The 18,256-nt window shown below is 43.9% G+C and overlaps 1 protein-coding gene across 4 annotated transcripts in view; it reads right to left on the bottom strand.

Moving 5' to 3' along the window:
* MYH10 (myosin heavy chain 10) overlaps positions 1-18,256 on the bottom strand; it is a 101,675-nt gene that overhangs the window by 7,859 nt on the left and 75,560 nt on the right. For all 4 annotated transcript variants that reach the window (XM_064675631.1, XM_064675630.1, XM_064675628.1 and 1 more), the window contains 19 exons: positions 17,147-17,340; positions 15,494-15,615; positions 15,105-15,174; positions 14,845-15,005; positions 14,170-14,278; positions 13,957-14,088; positions 12,865-13,071; positions 11,852-11,989; positions 11,239-11,362; positions 8,785-8,956; positions 7,749-7,961; positions 7,506-7,650; positions 6,251-6,457; positions 5,209-5,313; positions 3,979-4,131; positions 3,411-3,659; positions 2,655-2,867; positions 1,387-1,599; positions 32-193 (listed from right to left, as the gene is read on the bottom strand). In XM_064675631.1, the coding sequence (XP_064531701.1) occupies positions 32-193; positions 1,387-1,599; positions 2,655-2,867; positions 3,411-3,659; positions 3,979-4,131; positions 5,209-5,313; positions 6,251-6,457; positions 7,506-7,650; positions 7,749-7,961; positions 8,785-8,956; positions 11,239-11,362; positions 11,852-11,989; positions 12,865-13,071; positions 13,957-14,088; positions 14,170-14,278; positions 14,845-15,005; positions 15,105-15,174; positions 15,494-15,615; positions 17,147-17,340 (3,089 nt within the window). The remainder of the gene's footprint in view (positions 1-31; positions 194-1,386; positions 1,600-2,654; positions 2,868-3,410; positions 3,660-3,978; positions 4,132-5,208; positions 5,314-6,250; positions 6,458-7,505; positions 7,651-7,748; positions 7,962-8,784; positions 8,957-11,238; positions 11,363-11,851; positions 11,990-12,864; positions 13,072-13,956; positions 14,089-14,169; positions 14,279-14,844; positions 15,006-15,104; positions 15,175-15,493; positions 15,616-17,146; positions 17,341-18,256) is intronic.

The raw sequence follows: 18,256 nt of genomic DNA on the forward strand, positions 1-18,256 counted from the left end.
AGGAAACAGCTCCATTATCCAATGTGCCCACCTGGAGCTTCCTCAGCTGTTTGATGGCTTCATCCCGAGCCTTGTTTGCAGCCTCTATCTGCCCCTCCAGGTCCTTCAGATCCATCTCCAGTTTCTTCTTGGTAGCCACAGCCAGCGCCCGCTGCTTCCGCTCGTCCTCCAGCTCCGCCTCCAGCTCCCGCACCTGAGGGACCAAGGATGGAACAGGCTCAGTCCTGCAGGAGCAAACAACCCTAAACCAGGGGCTGGGGACTCCAAGGGGCCTGGACAGAGCAGGGGTAACACCACTCCAGGGGAAAAGGCCATGGAAGGCACTGCAGATGGCAAGACCAAATCCCCAAATTGGAAGCAGAGATGTCTGAAGTGGCCAAGTGGAAAACCAAAGGTAAAACTCAGCACCTGAAGTATTTCCATTCCAGCCTCTTGTCCAGCACACCCACCCACCAGTAGGGGTGGCTCTAGGGCAGATGCTACTAATTCTGATGGAAAATAAAATATAAAATCACCTCATTTTCTCAAGAAAACAATAAAACCATTCCCTTTGAATAGTTGTGCTACTGGCATTTATACACCAACAACTTTTCCCAAAACGTAACAAAAGTGAGTGTAGGCAGCAAGTGAACACAGACTGAGCCAAGTCTATACAAAAATAAAACAGGTTACCAACATGAAAGAATATATTTTGTTTTGAAGGCAATCTCCCTCCTTGTGCAGGCTCAGGAGCTCTTGTCCAGTGCAGGATAAAAGCAACTGTGAACTTCAAAAGCTCTCCAGGCAATGTTTATACCCTTAGATTGGTGATTCTCAGTAACTGGATGTTTTTGTTTTCTTGTGATAAACCTTGAAATATTGTGTGTTTTATTCCTCAACACTTAATGTTAATTTAGAACTATCTTCTCCTACAAGCATGACATTCTAAAGTAATTTCTTGAGTCTCTTCTGGCCTCTGTGTTATTAGAATTCTCAAGTCTAGCACAACTGGAAGCTCTGCCACAATTTTCATATAGGAAACTGTTCACTTAATTACAGTTTCTGAATCTTTCTCAGCATCCATGTATTTGTTCCTGGTCATCAAAAGACTGGCTTGAAAGTGCAAATAACATACCCTTGTCCTTGATATACACCCAGACAGCAACAGCCAAACCTCTGCCTGCCCAGGGAGTGGTTTTGGAGGCCACCAGCAGCAGCCTGACACAAAGAGTGGCCAACCCTCAGCAAGAACTGTTCTATGGTTTGTTAAGATCAGGGCTTGGGATTTCTTAAAGGATGGAATCTTTAAGCAAAGAGTTTTATTTTTCTGGTAGCACAGAAGGCACAGAGCTTTGGCAAAAGACCCTCACCCCCTCCTGACCACGAAGCACAGTAAAACAGACGTACTTGTTTCACCAGCATCCTCTTTTTCTCTTCATTCTGTTCATCTCTGGCTTGCAGATCTCTGTCAAACTGGGCTTTCATAGCTTGCATGTTCACCTCCAAACGCAGCTTGGCATCTTCTGTGGCCTGCAGTTCATCTTCCAGTTCCTCAAGCTGAGTTCTCATCTCTTCCACCTGTTGCTCCAAGGTTCTCTTTGACTTCTCCAGCTCATGGACCTAAGTGACAAACACTGGTCAGACCCTCTCCTTCAGGTACCTCAAATCAGCAATTTCTAACAGCAGAACAAGTCACTGTATGAACTCAGTGCAGTGTGCTTTGTGATGCTCTAGGCTGGGCAATGAAATCAGAACAGGCAGAGCAGCATCTCTAAGTCTGTATGAGAGAACCCAAGAAACATCTGTGCAGGTGAACTGTGGAGTGCTGCAGAAAGAGGAGTGAATAAAAGTAAGCCAGGCAAGCCCTTAAACCCAGTGCAGGTGCCACCAGCCACCGTGGGCAGTGGCCAGGCTTGCTGTGCAGACCTGATGAGGCTGGTGGAGCAGGAACCTGACCTGAGCCACTTGCACCTGAGCTCAGCTCGCAGCACCAAGCAAGGCTTAACCACTGCACGGTGTCTGGGGTGAAGCAGAGGCCTCCTCACACCCAGTGCTGTCTCAGTGCAGACACACTCCCCTTACCCAGGTGTAACAGGCCTGTTAGAAGTGTAAATCTGGTTCCTGGAGGAGACAGTGCTGTGGGGCTGTAACAGGGGGAGGGCAGCAAGGCCCTCAGCGAAGGTCAGGTGGCCTTTGCTGCCTCAGCAGGTGGAGGAGGGAGGACACTGAAGGGTCAGTTCTGTCCTGCCTTTGATTCAACCATGGCCTGGAACTCAGTTTGACCAAAGGTAACAGAAATCCTCATTATCCCTCACTAACATATGAAAAAATACCCCCACCAACACAAAAATGATGAAGTGGCTGCCCCTCCATCTATGACAGCAGCAACATGTAACCACTTACATTTGGCCACAGTCCCAGCTCCATTTATCCAAAAGTGTAAAACTCACATTTGGAATCCTTCATGCAGAGGGTGAGAATACAACTTCTGAAGAGGTCTGATGCTAATAAGGATCACCCCCTTACTCTGAGCATTAATTCCTCAGCATTTTGGGCCATAAGTCACCTTTGGAATGACTGTCCTTGTGTCACACACACTTCCCCAGCCAGGGAGTTTTCCCCTGTTGTTCCCAGTATGAGATTTGTAACAGAACAGGGTGTGCAAACATACTCACATTTTTGCCCACATCATCTTTAGAGCTCATTAAATCTTCCATATCTGCACGCAGCTGCTTGTTCTGTCTTTCAAACTCTTCCTTGGCTTCCAGGGCTTCCTCCAAGGCCCGAGCCAGAGACAGTGCTTTGGTTTCCTTCTCCCTCGCTTCTGCCTCAGCACGATCCCTTTCCTCTGCATATCTGGCAGAAATGTTCTTTTCTTCTGCCAGCATCTGAATGGAAGAAACAATTAATCCATCTCTTAAGCTCTGTAATCAGGTCCTTCCTGCCTCAGGTGTTTCACTCAATGAGTGGTTAATGCTCTAAGTTTAACTGGCCTCCAGAAGCTGTCTAGTCTCTCAGTCTTGATCTAAGTGCCAGTAAGAAAACAGCTACAGCTACTCTGGGATGAAAGGAGGAGAGCAAGCTACTAATCAAGACTAAATAAGTTTCATATTATTTCCATCTTTCAGTCTTCAGATCCTTTCTTAGTCTGTCTTAAGGGATTATAATAATACTCGTAAGGTTTTGTTCCAATATAATTTCCTTTTTGTACAGGAGGAGCTTATTACTGGATCTAACAAGTCTCAAAGATGGTGTTTAACTCACTGAAACTGGAAGTGACAAGTTACTCTTAACAAAGGCCAACTGCTCACCAAAGATTTATCAATAACCACAGCAGTCAAACCCTTCTTTATACAAGGCTCAGTGACAATAAAAACAAGATGCCATTTAAAAATCATGGAAAGCAGCAAGATGGCAGGGAACTGCAGTACCTGATCAAACTTCTTCTGCTTTTTCTCCAGGTTAGAGACAATCTGGCGTTGATGATCCAGATCCACCATCAGGTCATCCAGCTCCTGCTGCAAGCGGTTCTTTGTCTTCTCCAGTTTGTCATAAGCCAGTGCCTTCTCCTCCAGGCGCTGGCTTAGGGACTCCATGTCCTTCAACAACTTCTTCTTGGTTTCCTCCAAGCCTTCAATGGTTCCCAAGTCATCGTCCACCTTTTTCTTGGCATCAGCCAACTGAAATTTAATACAAGAAAGGAATGTCCCTCAGTGCATCACAAGAGGGGGAGAAAGGCATAGGGTCCAAAGTGCAAAACCAGGAAGATGTCACTGGAAGCTGAAGGAACACAAAAACTGGGAGCAGGGCACTGCCCACTGCAGGTCATTGTACTCATTATTGCAATGGAGAAAGACCACAGGATATTTTATTCCCAAATGTGGTCTAGCAAGTGTGAGTGTGAGTTACATGGTGTGTTTCCTGAAGGTGTGGGACCCCAATTCCTCTCACCTGGGGTGTGCAGGCCTGACACAAGTCCTGCCACTCACAGCAGCTCACCTGTGACTGCAAGGCCAGCATCTGTTTCTCCAAGTTCTTTCTGGCCTCCTCTTCCTCTTCCTGCTGCTCTTGCAGGTTGTTCTTCTCCTCTTCCAGCTGCCTTATCCTGCTGCTGAGGTTGAGTTTCTGGCGGGTTTCCTCCTGAAGCAGCTCCTGTAACACAGGCACAGTCAGAGTTCAGCCTGTTCACAGTGTGATAACTGTCAGGAGCTGGCACTTGAAACCTCTGGGATTGTAGATGGAGAGTTTCAGGTTTGATTATTTTTCTCACAGCTTTTGGTACAAGGACAAGCTTATGACGACATCTGTAATTTGGGTTTTCAAAAAGACACTGATCATCCATTTGGGGCACACTGAAACCTTTATAAAGCATATTTCTGACCAGGGAATCCATGCCAGGGGCTGTGCTATAAATTAATTTTTCTGTCTTTAAAGGGACGAGCACAGAAAGCACCTTCAAAATATATTTTTCTTCTTTCAGACAAGCACATAGAGCACCTGTTTTAAAACACCTGGGAAGAATATATAGCAGCAAATCCTGCAATGGCACCATGCTTCCAAGTTTTTCTGCATTGTTTAAATATAAAGGTCAGTTTACAGGCAGTTGTAACGTGGCAGTGGAAACTTCTGCCACAGCAAAAACTAATAGAAGGTGTAACCACCATCCTGTCCCCTATCCCCCATCCTGCTCCTTGTAGACCTTTCCAATTGTGATTAACAGTATTCAGGAGTTTTGTAGTTAAGTGGCCACTTTTATACAGGGAAAACAGAGTATATAGAAGTGATAAATACCTGCAGAAAGCTGAATTTTTAAAATTCAGAACCCAAACCTGACAGTTTGAACTTAAAACAGTAAGAACTTCTACCCTGTATAAGACCCAGGGTATTGCTCCTCACGTCTTCCATATACCCCAAGAATATTATTGACATTAACATTCTACTTGGAATGGGGTATTTTATTTGTTTCTTGTCTCCCACACAGACTTAGATATAAAAGAGAAACTGAAAGGCTACCAGCTATCAGGGAGTGAAGCCCAGGTAATGAAAAATCGGTTCCACATGTGGCTGAGCCATCATTATACATCACATTTCACTTGACTTAACAGGAAATGCAGTTTCTACCCACGGGACTTTCCAAACCATGAATGAAAATGTATTTTCTGTTAGCAGGCAGCATTTCCCTGAGGAACAAAGCTCCAGTGCCAAGTTCAAGCTTTGCTGAACACACACCTGGGTATCCTGAAGCTGAGACTCCAAACTGGCAGCATCCTTGGCAAACTTAATGCCTTTCTTCTCTGCTTCCTCCAGGAGACTGGAGACATTATCCAGCTCATTCTGCAAAGCAAGCAGTGTAAAGGTAACAGTGAGCACTGACTCAAAGCCCACTGGGAGCTGGAAATGCAGAACACAAAACCTCAACAAATTCCAGGCATGGCAAGACAACAACAGATCCCAAAACAGAGGGATAACCAGCTAAAAACACTGAAGTCTGGCTAGAAACTTCAAGTTGAAGGTTCAGCTACTTAGCACAGCACATTCTGATATCTGCATTCATTCTTCAATGCTATTTTTAATTCTAGGACCATATATTTTATGAAATCATTAATCCAGGGATTACCAGGGTGGCAGCTGGGTTTAAAACATCATTGCAAGAGAAAAGGTTACTGCCAGGTGCCAAGTCTTAGTATTTTAGGCTATGCTACTTTTATATACAGTGAGAGACAGCTTGAAACCTTCCTCCAAAGAGAACTGGGCCATTCTCCTTTTGAAGTACTTAAGCTGGATTTACCTAAAGTACACACTGCTGTGGTTTAAATGTCAGCCATGGCTCAATTTTGCCTGTTTTCTCCATTTCCCAGGGCCTGTACTTGCAACCTCTACCTGCCAAGCTCCCAACTCTGAAGCACAAAAGCAAACCTGTGGTCACCATCAATCAGTACATTTTTGGTTATACCTATGGAAAAGCTCAGCTCAATCTACTCAATTCCATGAGCAAAAAACTCGTAGGCAAGCTGTCAGCAGCTGGGCTTCCCACAGGACTTGCTCTCTGGGATGGAAGCCATTTAAAAGCCACTTCAACTCTCACACAGCCCAGAAAGTTCAGGATTAGCATCAGAGTTGCCCAGCTCTCTCCACCTGAGGCACATCACCACTTTGAGGCACCTCAAGTCCATGACTGAGGTGACCTCCCATGTCCCCTACAGGCCATTTCTGCACATGGTTACAGCTTTTACCTTCTTGCCTGTTTTGCAGCAGTTTAGGACTTCCTTACCTGCAGCTTGTTTGCTTTCTCTGCCAGCTCCACCCTGAGCCTTTCCCCTTCTGTGACCTTTGCAGTCAGCTCTTGGACCTGAGCATCAAGTTTCTTCCTCTTGTGTTCAGACTCTGCCTTGACCTGCTGCAGCACCTTCACTTCACAGGCCAGCTCCTTGTTGTCAGACTCGAGGCCTTGCTTGTTTTTTTCGAGGTTTGCTTTGAACTAGGAAAGACAAAAGAGATTCAATCCTTTGTTACAGGTGACTATTTCCTGCTAAAAATCCTTCTGCAACTCAGGTTTACGAGTTCAAAGACAAAGTAAGTGCTCAGCAAGTTGTAAGCAGAGGGAGTGTTTAAAATGCTGCCATGAAACATTCTCTCTGTGTCAGCCAAAGATGAGTTAATGCAAGTTATTCTGCTCTCACCCATCACAGGTACCAGCGAGGACCAGGAGATATGAGATGGGATTTGAGGGCTGTAAAATGACTGTTTTAGCAGCTCTGTAAGTGGGAAGGAATGTGCCCATTACCGGCTCAGCATGGCTCATCTCACAGAAATAAAAGGGAAGATATGAACCAAAGCTGCCCTGATTTGAGTAGGCAGAGCAGCCTGGAAGTGCAGAACAAAGAACTTCTCAGCACTGCACTGACATTTGTCAAAAACCTTTTCTAAAAGGTAATAATTGGCACATGAGATGTTTAAGTGTGATTCTTACTATATCCCCAGAACTGACATCATCTTGTCACAGGACCCTTTGTTCAGATTGCAGGGTATTTCTCCATTTTTTTATGCTCTCATTGACAATATTTAATGAATAAGGAGCAGAAGGCATGCATGAGATCTTCAGGTGAATAAAGCTGGTGAAAATCAGAGTTTAACTGCTACATTTCTCAGTTTAAAATACTAATGAAGCTTGTGAAGTATTCCCAACATAAAAAATATTATTCCAGGATATGAACTGTCCACATACATTTGTGACTGAACCAAACTATAATTTCACAAACTAGACACTTCTTTTTTTGGCAGAGTTGGAATAACTGTCCTTCTGAACAAGACCCTCAGGCTCCATGAGTAGGAGCTGTGTGATCCACGTGTGCCAAGACTGTCTGACAGTTGCAATATTGTCAAACCAGCAGGATAAATCTCATCCAGGTGCAATTGTGATGCATGTTTAGAAGACAACTCAGCTCTGCAGGTATCATGGAAGGGACCACACCACCTTTGGTACTTTTATAAAAAGTCCTGAAGCAGAACATTGCTTTTCTTCTCACCCTTTTGGCCTGTTCCAGTTGCTCAGAGAGCTCTTCCAGGGCAGTGGCATGCCTCTGCCTGATCTCCTGGATCTGTGCTTCGTGGTTTTTGGTTTCCTCTTCGATTGCTTTCTTCAGTTCAGCCACCTCCTGCTCACGTTTTGTCCTAGAGGAAGCACCAAGGGTTAGCAAAAAATCAGCATTTCAGTCTTTTTTTAAAGATGAATTTCAGTGGTGCCTTCTTACACAGACACGTGCTCCTACCTCAGCTCCTGCTGTGCTGCAGTGGTGTCCAAAGTATCTTCCAGTTCAGTTTTTAAAGCCTCCAACTCTTCACTTAAATCTCTTTTCTGCTTTTCTGCCTTGTTGCGTGAGGCCTTCTCAGACTCCAGGTCCTCCTGCAGTTCTGCAATTTGGGCCTGCAACTCTCTTATCACTTTCAGTGCATTGTTCTTCTGAACTGCTTCTTCATCACCTCTGGTAAATAGTGGCACAACAATTATAGGTATTTCACCTACTCTCAGAACAATCTATTTAAATTATCTACATAAATGAGAACTTAAATTTTCCATTAGAATAAAACAGACCTTCTAAAAAATCCCAGAATGATTTGGGTTAAGGGACCTTAAAGATCATCAAACTCCAATGCACTCCCTCCATGGGCAGGGACACCTTCCACTAGCCCAGGCTGCTCCAAGCCCTGTCCAACCTGGCCTTGGACACTTCCAGGGATAGATAACAGATATTATGGATAAAATCCCACTGTTACACTCAACCATAATGCTGCAGGTTACAGATGCATTCTCAGAATGATCAAGCTTTAGTTTACATTCAAATATTCCAATTTTCTCTTCCCACAAAACTGCCTACTTAAAAAAAAAAAAAAAAAAGGATGTTTAGCTCATATCATAACATGTGACTGCAGGACTACCCCAGAAATCCAGACAAAGCCTGTCCTGCTAATCTCTGACAGAACTCTATTAAGGAAGACCCACTAAGAACTATCTGCTTTTCCCCTCCTGAGGCTGAATTCTGTGAGACTAAAAAGCTTCCAGAGCCCAAAAACTACTTTACCCTGGTGAAACCTCTGGGGTTTTTTTGCAGTTCTGCAGAGCAAAGATGCTGAGAGAGCACTGAATTCCTTTATTTTGCCATGTCTACACACAGCACAGGTGCCTAGAGATGCTCCAGCACAAATGAGAACTGGCCTATGTCCCAACACTCCCAGCCCCAATGTGCAGCCAAGCAAATTTTGGTTTAAAGCAGATTTTTCCCCCCGTTGTGCAGCCCCTGCCCTGACCTGGCCAGAGCAGCCTGCAGCTCCTCCTCTTTCTTGGCCAGCTGGATCTTCAGCTCCTCAATCTGGGCTTGCAGCTCAGCTATTTGGTCCTGCAGGTCTGTTGTTTCACCATCCAGTTTTCTTTTAGCTTTTTCTAATTCCTGGCGGGTCTTCTCCTCCTTTTTTAAGCGCTCTGAGGAAGCAAAGAATGAGATTGAGAAATAATTTTTTCTCTTGTCACCCTCAGAAACTTTGGGGGCAGGGCCATGGGGTGGCAGGGAGGGTGGGAAGTTTAATTTATGCTGTCTCAATTCTTTCTCCAGGCTGAGAAAAATGAAACAGCAAAGGAGGACTGTGTGATTTAGTCAGAAAGTCAAGGTAAAGTCTGTGAATGGACAAAAAAAAAGTCTGAGATAAGGGAACAGAAACATAACCTCATCTTGGTAGGAAAGGAGTGGGATCTAACAGAGCAGCTGTCAGGCCAGATAATCACAGACATCAACATTCAAAAATGAAGATAAACTATGGGCTGGAAAAAATTGATGGCTTGCACGGCTTTGGAAGGGCTAGGCCAGACTCCAAAAGGTCTTCTGGAAAATAGTACAGCTTAAAGAAAACGTGGGTAAACCATTTTTTCAAGTGTCTGTGCCACTAACTCACATCCCAGGGATACTTAGCAAGACTCTGCAACCCAGGGAGCTTCCTCCCAGTAACTTCCTTGTGTAGCCAAGACACTCCTGCCCTGAGGAATTCCTTGTGAAAACCCAAGTGCCACAGCCACCAAACATTTACCTGACCTGCCTGGTGTCTGATTAAGACAATTCCTGTCTCATTGTCCCCAGTTACCTAATGAGCAGGGATGGAACAGATTTAAGTCCCAGGAAGGTTTTGCTTAGCAGAGCGTTAACATAATTCTAAATGCATTGGCATAAACTGGAGTTATTACACTTGTTTGACACTTTGTGGATCCCCCAGTGCAGGTATTTCTCTCACACCCTTCCTAAGTCTGCTACTGGATCAGGATCATGGTCAAGAATCACCTCCTACAGCCACCCAGGGCTATTTGGGATTTTCCAGACACCCTGAAGTACACTGCTCTTCTCCAAACAGTTTCTCGTTCCAAAACAAGAGCACTTTTCCCTCTGTTTTTACATTTTGTTCCTGGTCAGTGACAGTTAGAGCAGTGTCACAAGACCCAATTCTGTAACTGAGAAAGTTCCTAGCAAACTGAATTAATTTTTTTCCCCAAATATCAGTGTCTAGCAGTGCCAAGACTCCAGCAGAGAGACCTTAATGGCTTCTTGAATCATCTCCAAGTGTAAATATCATTTTACTGTGCTTTACTAGCCAAGAAATTGCATGCTTTAAGCTTTAATTTCCATTTCTAAGGTCATCAGTCTTGGAACAGCACAATAACCAAACACATCTGTCAGGTCTCTAGTCCTGATTTAAGTACACAGCTACTCAAGCATTATTTTCCAGTGAGTAAAGCTTACTTAGACCCATCTTAAGGTCTCTGAATACAACTGTTAAAGACAAGGTACATCAATCACTTACTACCCCTATTAGTTCAATACTTTCCTATACTGATAAGGCTTTGCTATTCTTCCATAAGTACATCAGCTTTAAAATATGTAGCAAGACAGGCCATAACACACAAAGTGCAAAAACTATTTCCAAATTAGGGCACAGAGAGCAACTTTGCTTTATATTTTGCAACTTTGACTTGGCAGCTCATTAATGTTGCAAAATATCTATTTACAACAATAAGCAATTTAAAAAAGAAACAATATAAAATGAGGAAAGGTTACATATGGGGCAGGTCTAGTCTGTGACAACACAGGCAAAACAGCAAGAAATAAATGGATGAAGAAATGAACTCTTCACAGAATGGTTTGAATTGGAAGGGACCTTAAAGCTCATCTTGTTCCAAACTCCTACCATGGGCAGGGACACCTTCCATTAGACCAGGTTGCTCAATAAAAACAAGGCATGATAAAATAAATAATATATAGAAATATAGTGCAGATAAAGCATTAAGAAAAGCAAAACAATGGTGAATTACTTATTAAAAAAAAATAAAATATGGGAAGTCTAATGAATCCTGCTGCCCTTCTTACAGAAATACATGGCTCTGCTGTTGGTGTAGCAAAGTGAAGCAACTTCCTAAGATGTTTTACCTTGGCATTGATGGATGCCAACAGGAATTTCTAAATTTGTCTATAAATGAAATGGATTCTCAAAAACAAAAACCTGACGAGTTCAACAGGAGAAAGACTGAGCAGCCAGATGCAACATGGCTTGCAAGAGACACAAATTCCCTTCAAGATTTAGCTCCAAATAACAGCTCTGAAGTATCTCCAGGCAAGGCTTCGCTTCCCAGAGCGGAGCAGGCACTGCAGACACTGTCCAAGGGATCCATCCCCTCCTGCACAATGGCCAGGCTGTTAACAGGCAAGGCCAGGCAGAACCAACCTTCTAAATCAGTGATCATCATCTCCTGCTTGTTCTTGAGTTTGGCCAAGTTTTTGGCCTTTTCTTCTTCTTCAGCCAGCTGAGAAGAACATTCAGCAATTCGATCCTCCATCAGCTTCTTTTCCTGGTTGGGAGGGAGGGGAAGGACAACTTGTAAAACACCACCTGAAGGGGCCCTGGGCAATGCAAGAACTGAAGGTACAAAACCCACAGAGAGGTCTCTTACAGCACATACAGATTTCATTTCAAGTGATTATCAGTGTTAAGGATTGAGTGGAATTGTTTAGAAAAATGAACATTTGTTTTCCACGAGAGGTTTGGAATTTAACACCCAGGAGGCCTGGGTTTAGGACAGCATTTGGAAACCTGTTTGCAAAGACAAAGGGTAGCTATGATAGTTTCCAGCTCTTGGATTTGGAAGAATCATGGAACTGGAAAGAGTGCACGACAAATAATTCCCTTGGGAATGTCGGTTCAAATGAATCTCCAGTGCCCACAAGTCCTCAGGTGCATATTTTACAGATAATTAACAGCAGGCTCCAACTGAGAGCTGCCACTTGGCACCACTATTCCCTGTGTGCAGTATCTCCACCATGCACACTGCTGGTCTCACCTTCAAAAATTTGGAATTTTGGTCCTCCAGCAGCAGGATCTCTTCCTCCATCTTCTTGATCTTCGCCTCAGCTGTCACTTTTTCAAGCTGCAACTTCTGTCGAGCTCCCTCCTCCTCATCGAGCTGCTCCTCCAGGTCCTGGGAAGAAAAGGCAACTGCATCTGTGCCTCTTCCAGGCTATCCATGTGCTAACTTTTTTTTTTTAAACTTGGTGACAAAAATGAATTATTTTAAAAAGCCACCTGCCCTACCACACACTAAACCCACACTTGCTTTGTTAGATTCATTTACAGCACCAATGATCTGGGAATGAAATTAAGGGCCATGTGATACACATGGAATTTCTGGTGCTCTGTATTTCAGCTTTGGCTGAAGTGTGCTGTCTAGGAAACACACACTCATTTCAACAGTCTTTCACCTTTTTAATTACAATTATAAAATGAAAAAAATGTAATTAATGACAATTATTTTGAGAGACAGGTTAAGTTCTCAGGTACTCCCTTTTTCAGGGACCCTGTCATTCAAAAGGTAGCATCTAAATAATATGATTTTCACAAAAAAACCCATCCAAGTATTTGGAGGAGAGGACATTGTCTGCAGTTTTGTAAAAGTCAAATGAGGAATATTCTTCATGATATTCATTGGATTTCAATCAAAAAGGAACATCTCTCTCATAAGTGACATCATCTGGTCAGTCTGGTCATTCCTGGTTCCTTCCCTCTCAGAAGCATTTGCTGTCTTTAAAGATCTTTAAAGAATTTAATTCTGAAAAAAAGAATTCTTCTTTAAAGAAATTCTCCTTTTATAAATACCAACAGGGCATCCTGACTTTCTTTCTCTCCTCACCCTCATATATCTAGAGACACATGAAGCTCATCAAACTGAACACAGGGAGAGGATTTAAAAATTCACTTATTCCACTAAGGAGCAAATTCCTGCATGCTGTGAAGGTGCTGAGGGAGCCTCCCCATCCTTAACTGCCCTTTTCCATTTCCAGCTCCTGAGAATCATACCTGAATATGGCCCTGCATTTTCTTTTTCTCATTCTGCAGTATTTGGTTTCTTTCCTCTTCTTCCTCAACCCTGGACTCCAAATCATGGAGAATTTCTTCCAACTCTTGTTTTTTGGCAGCCAAGCGAGCCCTCATCTCCTCAGCTTCTGCAAAGAGCTCTGTCTCAGCCTGGAGCTGCTCTGCAAGAATGTTCTTCTCTTCTAGAAGCTGCAAACATACACAAATGAAGTAAAACTTTAAAAATGACACTTCAAAGTCTCTTGTGAGAGATTACACATATGACAACTACAAAGTTACTTAAAGGCCAAGTTCTGCTCCAATTTTTGATTCCCTGGTCAACATCCCAAGCCAAAGACTTTGAGATGGGATTTTAGCTGCAGTTCAGAAGACACCAGTTGTGGCAGTGGAGCTACAGCAATATCCCCCAGTTTAAGGAACAAATCCCTCTGCACCTCCTCCACCTTCCCTGTTCTACCAGCAGCAAAAAGATGAGGGAAGTGCCCATTTCCTGGACTGTTCCTTGCACTCATCCCTGCAGTGGCAGAGCAGTGCCATGGAACACAGGACTTCTTGCCAGTCCCAATCCCCACCCCTGAGGATACAACTTGTCACTGGCCTCCACCTGGACATCAGCCTGTTGACTGCAACCCTTTGAGTGCCACCATCCAGCCCATTCCTTATCCAGTGAGTGTCCAGTTTAGAGACAAGGATGTCGTGCTGGACATGCCAAGTGCTTTGCCCAGGCCCAGGCAGGTGACATCAGGTGCTCTTCCCTTCTCCACCAACACTGTAACCCCATCACACGAGACCACCAGCTTTGTCCAGTTGTCATAACTGTTTCCCCACTCCTTACCCAGCCCATGCACAGACTGCCACTGCCACTGAAGTTCTCCTGTAAGCTAGGAAACATGATGTTTAACCTGCACCCCTGCAGGAACAGCTCATGCTGTATCTTCCAATTCCATATTCCTGGTGACTGTGAAAGGACTCAGCTCTCCTGATACTCAGTGCTTTTGCTCCCCAGTGTCTCCCAACATGGTTTCGTGGGATAACTCACATCCTAGATATCAAATGCTGATCTTAGACACCAACCTGTTGATGTTTCCTCTCCATTTCTTCAAGTTCTGCCTCCACTTTTGTCTGTTTTTCTTTCACCTTCATGAGCTCCTCATCCTTGGCTTGAAGTTCTTCTTCTTGACGAGTGACCTGAAGAAGAGGCTTCACCTGCAAAGATTTGAAAAGAACGAGTGAGAAGCTGCACTCACCTATTTATAGGTGAATATAACAGAAGAGAACATCAGGAACCTTCGTGAAGACTCTCCACCACTGCCAGTGCCTGAGCTTTAGATATGCAGCACAGTTCCTCTGCAGGATTTTCAGTGCACTCAGCTGCTGCTGTTTCTTTGCAAAGGCCCTGAAAGACAGACAGAGCAAAAAGTTTGTGTTAAATGCAGCTGATCACATGTCCATGCTTTTAATTTTTAGCTTACCCAACTCTAGAAAAGTGCAGCCCATGAATAGGCTTATAAATAAAGTTTCAATGACTACAGTGATTTGAGTTCTCACTCCTATGAAGAGTCAGAGCAAGAGCTGGAATCACCATTTCAGAAAAACAATTACAAATGCTATTTATTCTTACTTTTAACAGGTTTTTTTCTTAAAAAAGACTAAATCAGGATGGATTAAACACTTTGATTTCAAAAAAAGTCGCTTTCCAGAGTATTTCCTGGACTTTCAGAGACTTTCTTTGCAGCCACTGTAAAGAGCTGCATGGGTCACATGAGTGAGGAAAGGAGATATCAAGGAATGAAGGTGCAAATTCTTATTAGGTAAAAACTGACTAATATCCTGGATACAGCTACAGCTTATCAAGCAAGACACTAAGAAAATCTCTCTTGAAATGGAAGTTTTGATGCACAGCTCCCTATCAAAGAGGCTTAGGAGACCCAAAAGAAGATCCAACCACAGGAGCACACATACTTCCTGGCCAGGTACCCTCTGCACACTGCCTGGAAGAAGATGATGATGTCTGTGATCTTCAGATCCCTCTCTTCTTCCAAGTGTGCCAAGACACCAGCTCGGAAGAAGATCTTGCTCTGGCCAATTCTGTATAAGTTGGGGTCCAGCTCCAAGGCTCTGATCTAAATGGACAGGTGAGCACATTGTTGTTACACCAAGAAAAGGGCAACTTTTATTACAACTTTTCAGTGTTTTGCCAACATTTAAGTATAAACACTTACCATACGCTCACAGGCTTGCTTACCATCCATGAAACCTTTTGGAATTGCATTGGGAGTGAGGATCTCATACCTTTAAGGCAAGTGAAAAAGCACTTTTACATTCAACGAGAAGCTGTATTATTTCAAATATAAATGTATAGCATAAGGTTATAGTGACAAGTGCATGGTTAAGGAATTTCTCCAGGAAGTTTTTCCAGCAGGTTGTTTCCCCTTCCCCTACTGTCTTTAAAATAAACTTGGAGTATTTAACTGCTTCAACTTCGACCTCCCACATGGGTTTTGATTTTCTTTGAGTAGGGTTGGGGGAGGAGGGAGGGGTGTGGGGTTTCTTCAATTATTTAATAAGGAACTTTAGCTCCTAAGAACTCAAAGACTGTTTCTGCTGTTACCTCTGTCTGAATTCCTGGAACACTATCCTGTTCGGAAATCCTTGTCGACAGATCCTTATTCCTTCCAAAACACCGTTGCACCGGAGCTGATCTAGAACCAGATGTGGATCCAGTTTCCCAGCCTGGACAAAACAAAACAAGCATGAGTTTTAGTCTTTCAATTGGTATTAGTGAAAAACTAACTCCTAACTTTTCATACTGCTCAGAGCTGCAGAGTCAGGCCAGGTGGAAGCTGGACAAGCTATTTGACACAGTTGGGGTAACAAAAGCCTGACACCTGACATCCAAATTGTTCCTATTTTTATACATCAAGATAAATGGATAACTCCAGAGCACCACCCTAGAGGAAAGCAGACAGTACCACAACATCACACAAGAATACTTGGACATCCAGTCTAATTTAACCATTAACACTCTGATGGGAATGAACTGGGTTGCAACTCAGTGTTCACAAGTTCCATATGTTATGAAAACTGCTGTTTGTCAATAATGAACATTTAGTACACAAGCTTCTGAAAACAGAACTTCCTCCAAGGCACAAGTATTTTACAGGTTATTTACTGAGAGATGTTATGCACCTAATAGGAACAAGGATAGCAAGTAGTATTTGCCACCTGACTTGTATCCAAGTGAACGTTATCCTTTATTCTGCTCTGGAACTGGCTGGAGATTAGACAAAAGTTCTTCCCCCAGAGGCTGGTTGGGCACTGCCCAGGCTCCCCAGGGCAGTGGGCACAGCCCCAAGGCTGCCAGAGCTCCAGGAGGGTTTGGTTGATCCTCTGGGGCACAGGGGGTGACTCTTGGGGATGGGCCTGTGCAGGGCTGAGGGTTGGACTCGATGATCCTTGTGGGTCCCTTCCAGCTCAGCACATTCTGGGACTCTGTGATATGTTTTTTGTGGAGATTTAGCAGAAAACATCTTTAAAGTCTCCTTAAGCATCACACATTTACATTTAGAGGATGTACATGTGGGGATCTGTCTTGCCAAGCTGTGCACTGACCCTGTGCCTCCACCCAACGAGTTTGTCTTCAACCACTGGCAAGTTGTACATAGTAAACAGAGCCACCCAAGTGCCTCCTGGGAGACACTGGATTATCACACAGAATCCCAGAATCCACTAGCTTGGAAAAGACCTCTGAGATCATCAAGTCCAACCTTTGACTTATTTTATAATTTTATTATTATTATAATTATTATTACATATTAATTATTGGATTGGCCCAACTCAAGGGCCAATTTATATTTTTATATTTATATTTGACTTTATATTTTTAAAGTCAAACCCCTTTGATGAGCTCGTAGCACGAGCCTGGGCTCTTACACCTCCCAAACAAACTCAGTACTTTGTTTTTCAAGCTCCTCTCCACAAAGACAACGGTCTAAATCAGGGGATGTGCAGGGAACTCATCATGGCTGGGCTTCACCAACAAAGATTTGGGAAGGGCTCTGCCCACATTTGTTACAAGCACGCTGGTGGCTAAAAAGGCCAACACGAGCAGGGAACACCAAGGGGATATTTATCAGTGTGAGATCTGTGCATTCTGACCGCAAGAGGAAGGCCCAGACTCCTTCTCCTTCCAGCCTTCCCAGAGTCACAGCCAGAGGGAGGCAGGTGAAGAGCAGGGCTCAGGGGAGGGGGGAGCAGCCCATACCCTCTTCTCGTGGTTGGGGATGATGCAGCGCACGAAGTTGGGGTTGGTGTTGCGCAGCGTGGCCATGAGCTTGGTGAGGGACTCCTTGTAGAGCTGCCCCACGGTGCGGAACATGCCCTTCTTGGTCTTGTACGCGGAGCCAAAGGCCGTCTCCGTGATGCCCGTGACCTGGTCCAGCCCCACGATGCGATCCACTGGGAAGGACGAGAGGACAGGGTCAGTGGCTCTGACCCGTGCCGGGAGGAGGGGAGGCGGGAGGAGGAGCGACAGTGCAGCAGCAGAAGCTTTGCGGGACAAGGACAGAGGTGCCGTCGGAAGGCAAGGCAGGGACGGGGGACACTGTGCACAAGCTTTGGGACCAAAAGCCACAAACTTATCCAGCGGAAGAGTGTAGCTTTAGTTAGGTACAGACTGAAATATCCAGCTCTTTACTTGCAGTTCTACATGACCAGTAAAGCTATTTTCTTTGTTTTAAATCGGCTTTATAGAGATAAAAAAAAAAAAGCTGCCTGGAAACTGGCAATTATTGGAATTCTTACAATGCAAAATATTTCTGGGTTGAACATTTGGAATGACACATCTGTGTGTATTTGCTTCGAGTGAAGAGTCACTTATGACAATTATATAGATTAAATCTGAGTTTCATTGAGGATTCAAATGTGTTTTCATAAAAATTTACAGAAGAATTGGAAATGGTGTTATTTCAGTGATGAGGGAAAAAAGTATCTGGCAGAATTCTGCTAGGCTGCTATTTTGAAGAATTCTTTCCATTTTATTACAACTACAAAGAAATCCCTAGACAAAAAACAAGTTTCAAACCAGGAACACTCCACACCAAAGCACTTCAAAGTTGCCATAAAGCATCACGATGGAGATTTTTCTTTGATTTTTTGAACATTTTGGGTAAGGATCCCTACAGTTCATTCTTCAGAAGCACAGATTTGAAATCTGACTGCCAACATTAAAACCTTAAAAGGTGATTCCATGTGCATGTCAAGAATTATGTAAACAGTTCACTAAAAAATACAGGAGGTGGCTTAACACCTTTAATAATTATTGCTGGTGCTTCTTAATGCTGAACACCCAAAATATGTGGGTTCCCAATGAAAT

This window comes from Pseudopipra pipra, chromosome 19 (genome assembly GCF_036250125.1).
Source record: "Pseudopipra pipra isolate bDixPip1 chromosome 19, bDixPip1.hap1, whole genome shotgun sequence".
NCBI classification, from domain to species: Eukaryota; Metazoa; Chordata; class Aves; order Passeriformes; family Pipridae; genus Pseudopipra; species Pseudopipra pipra.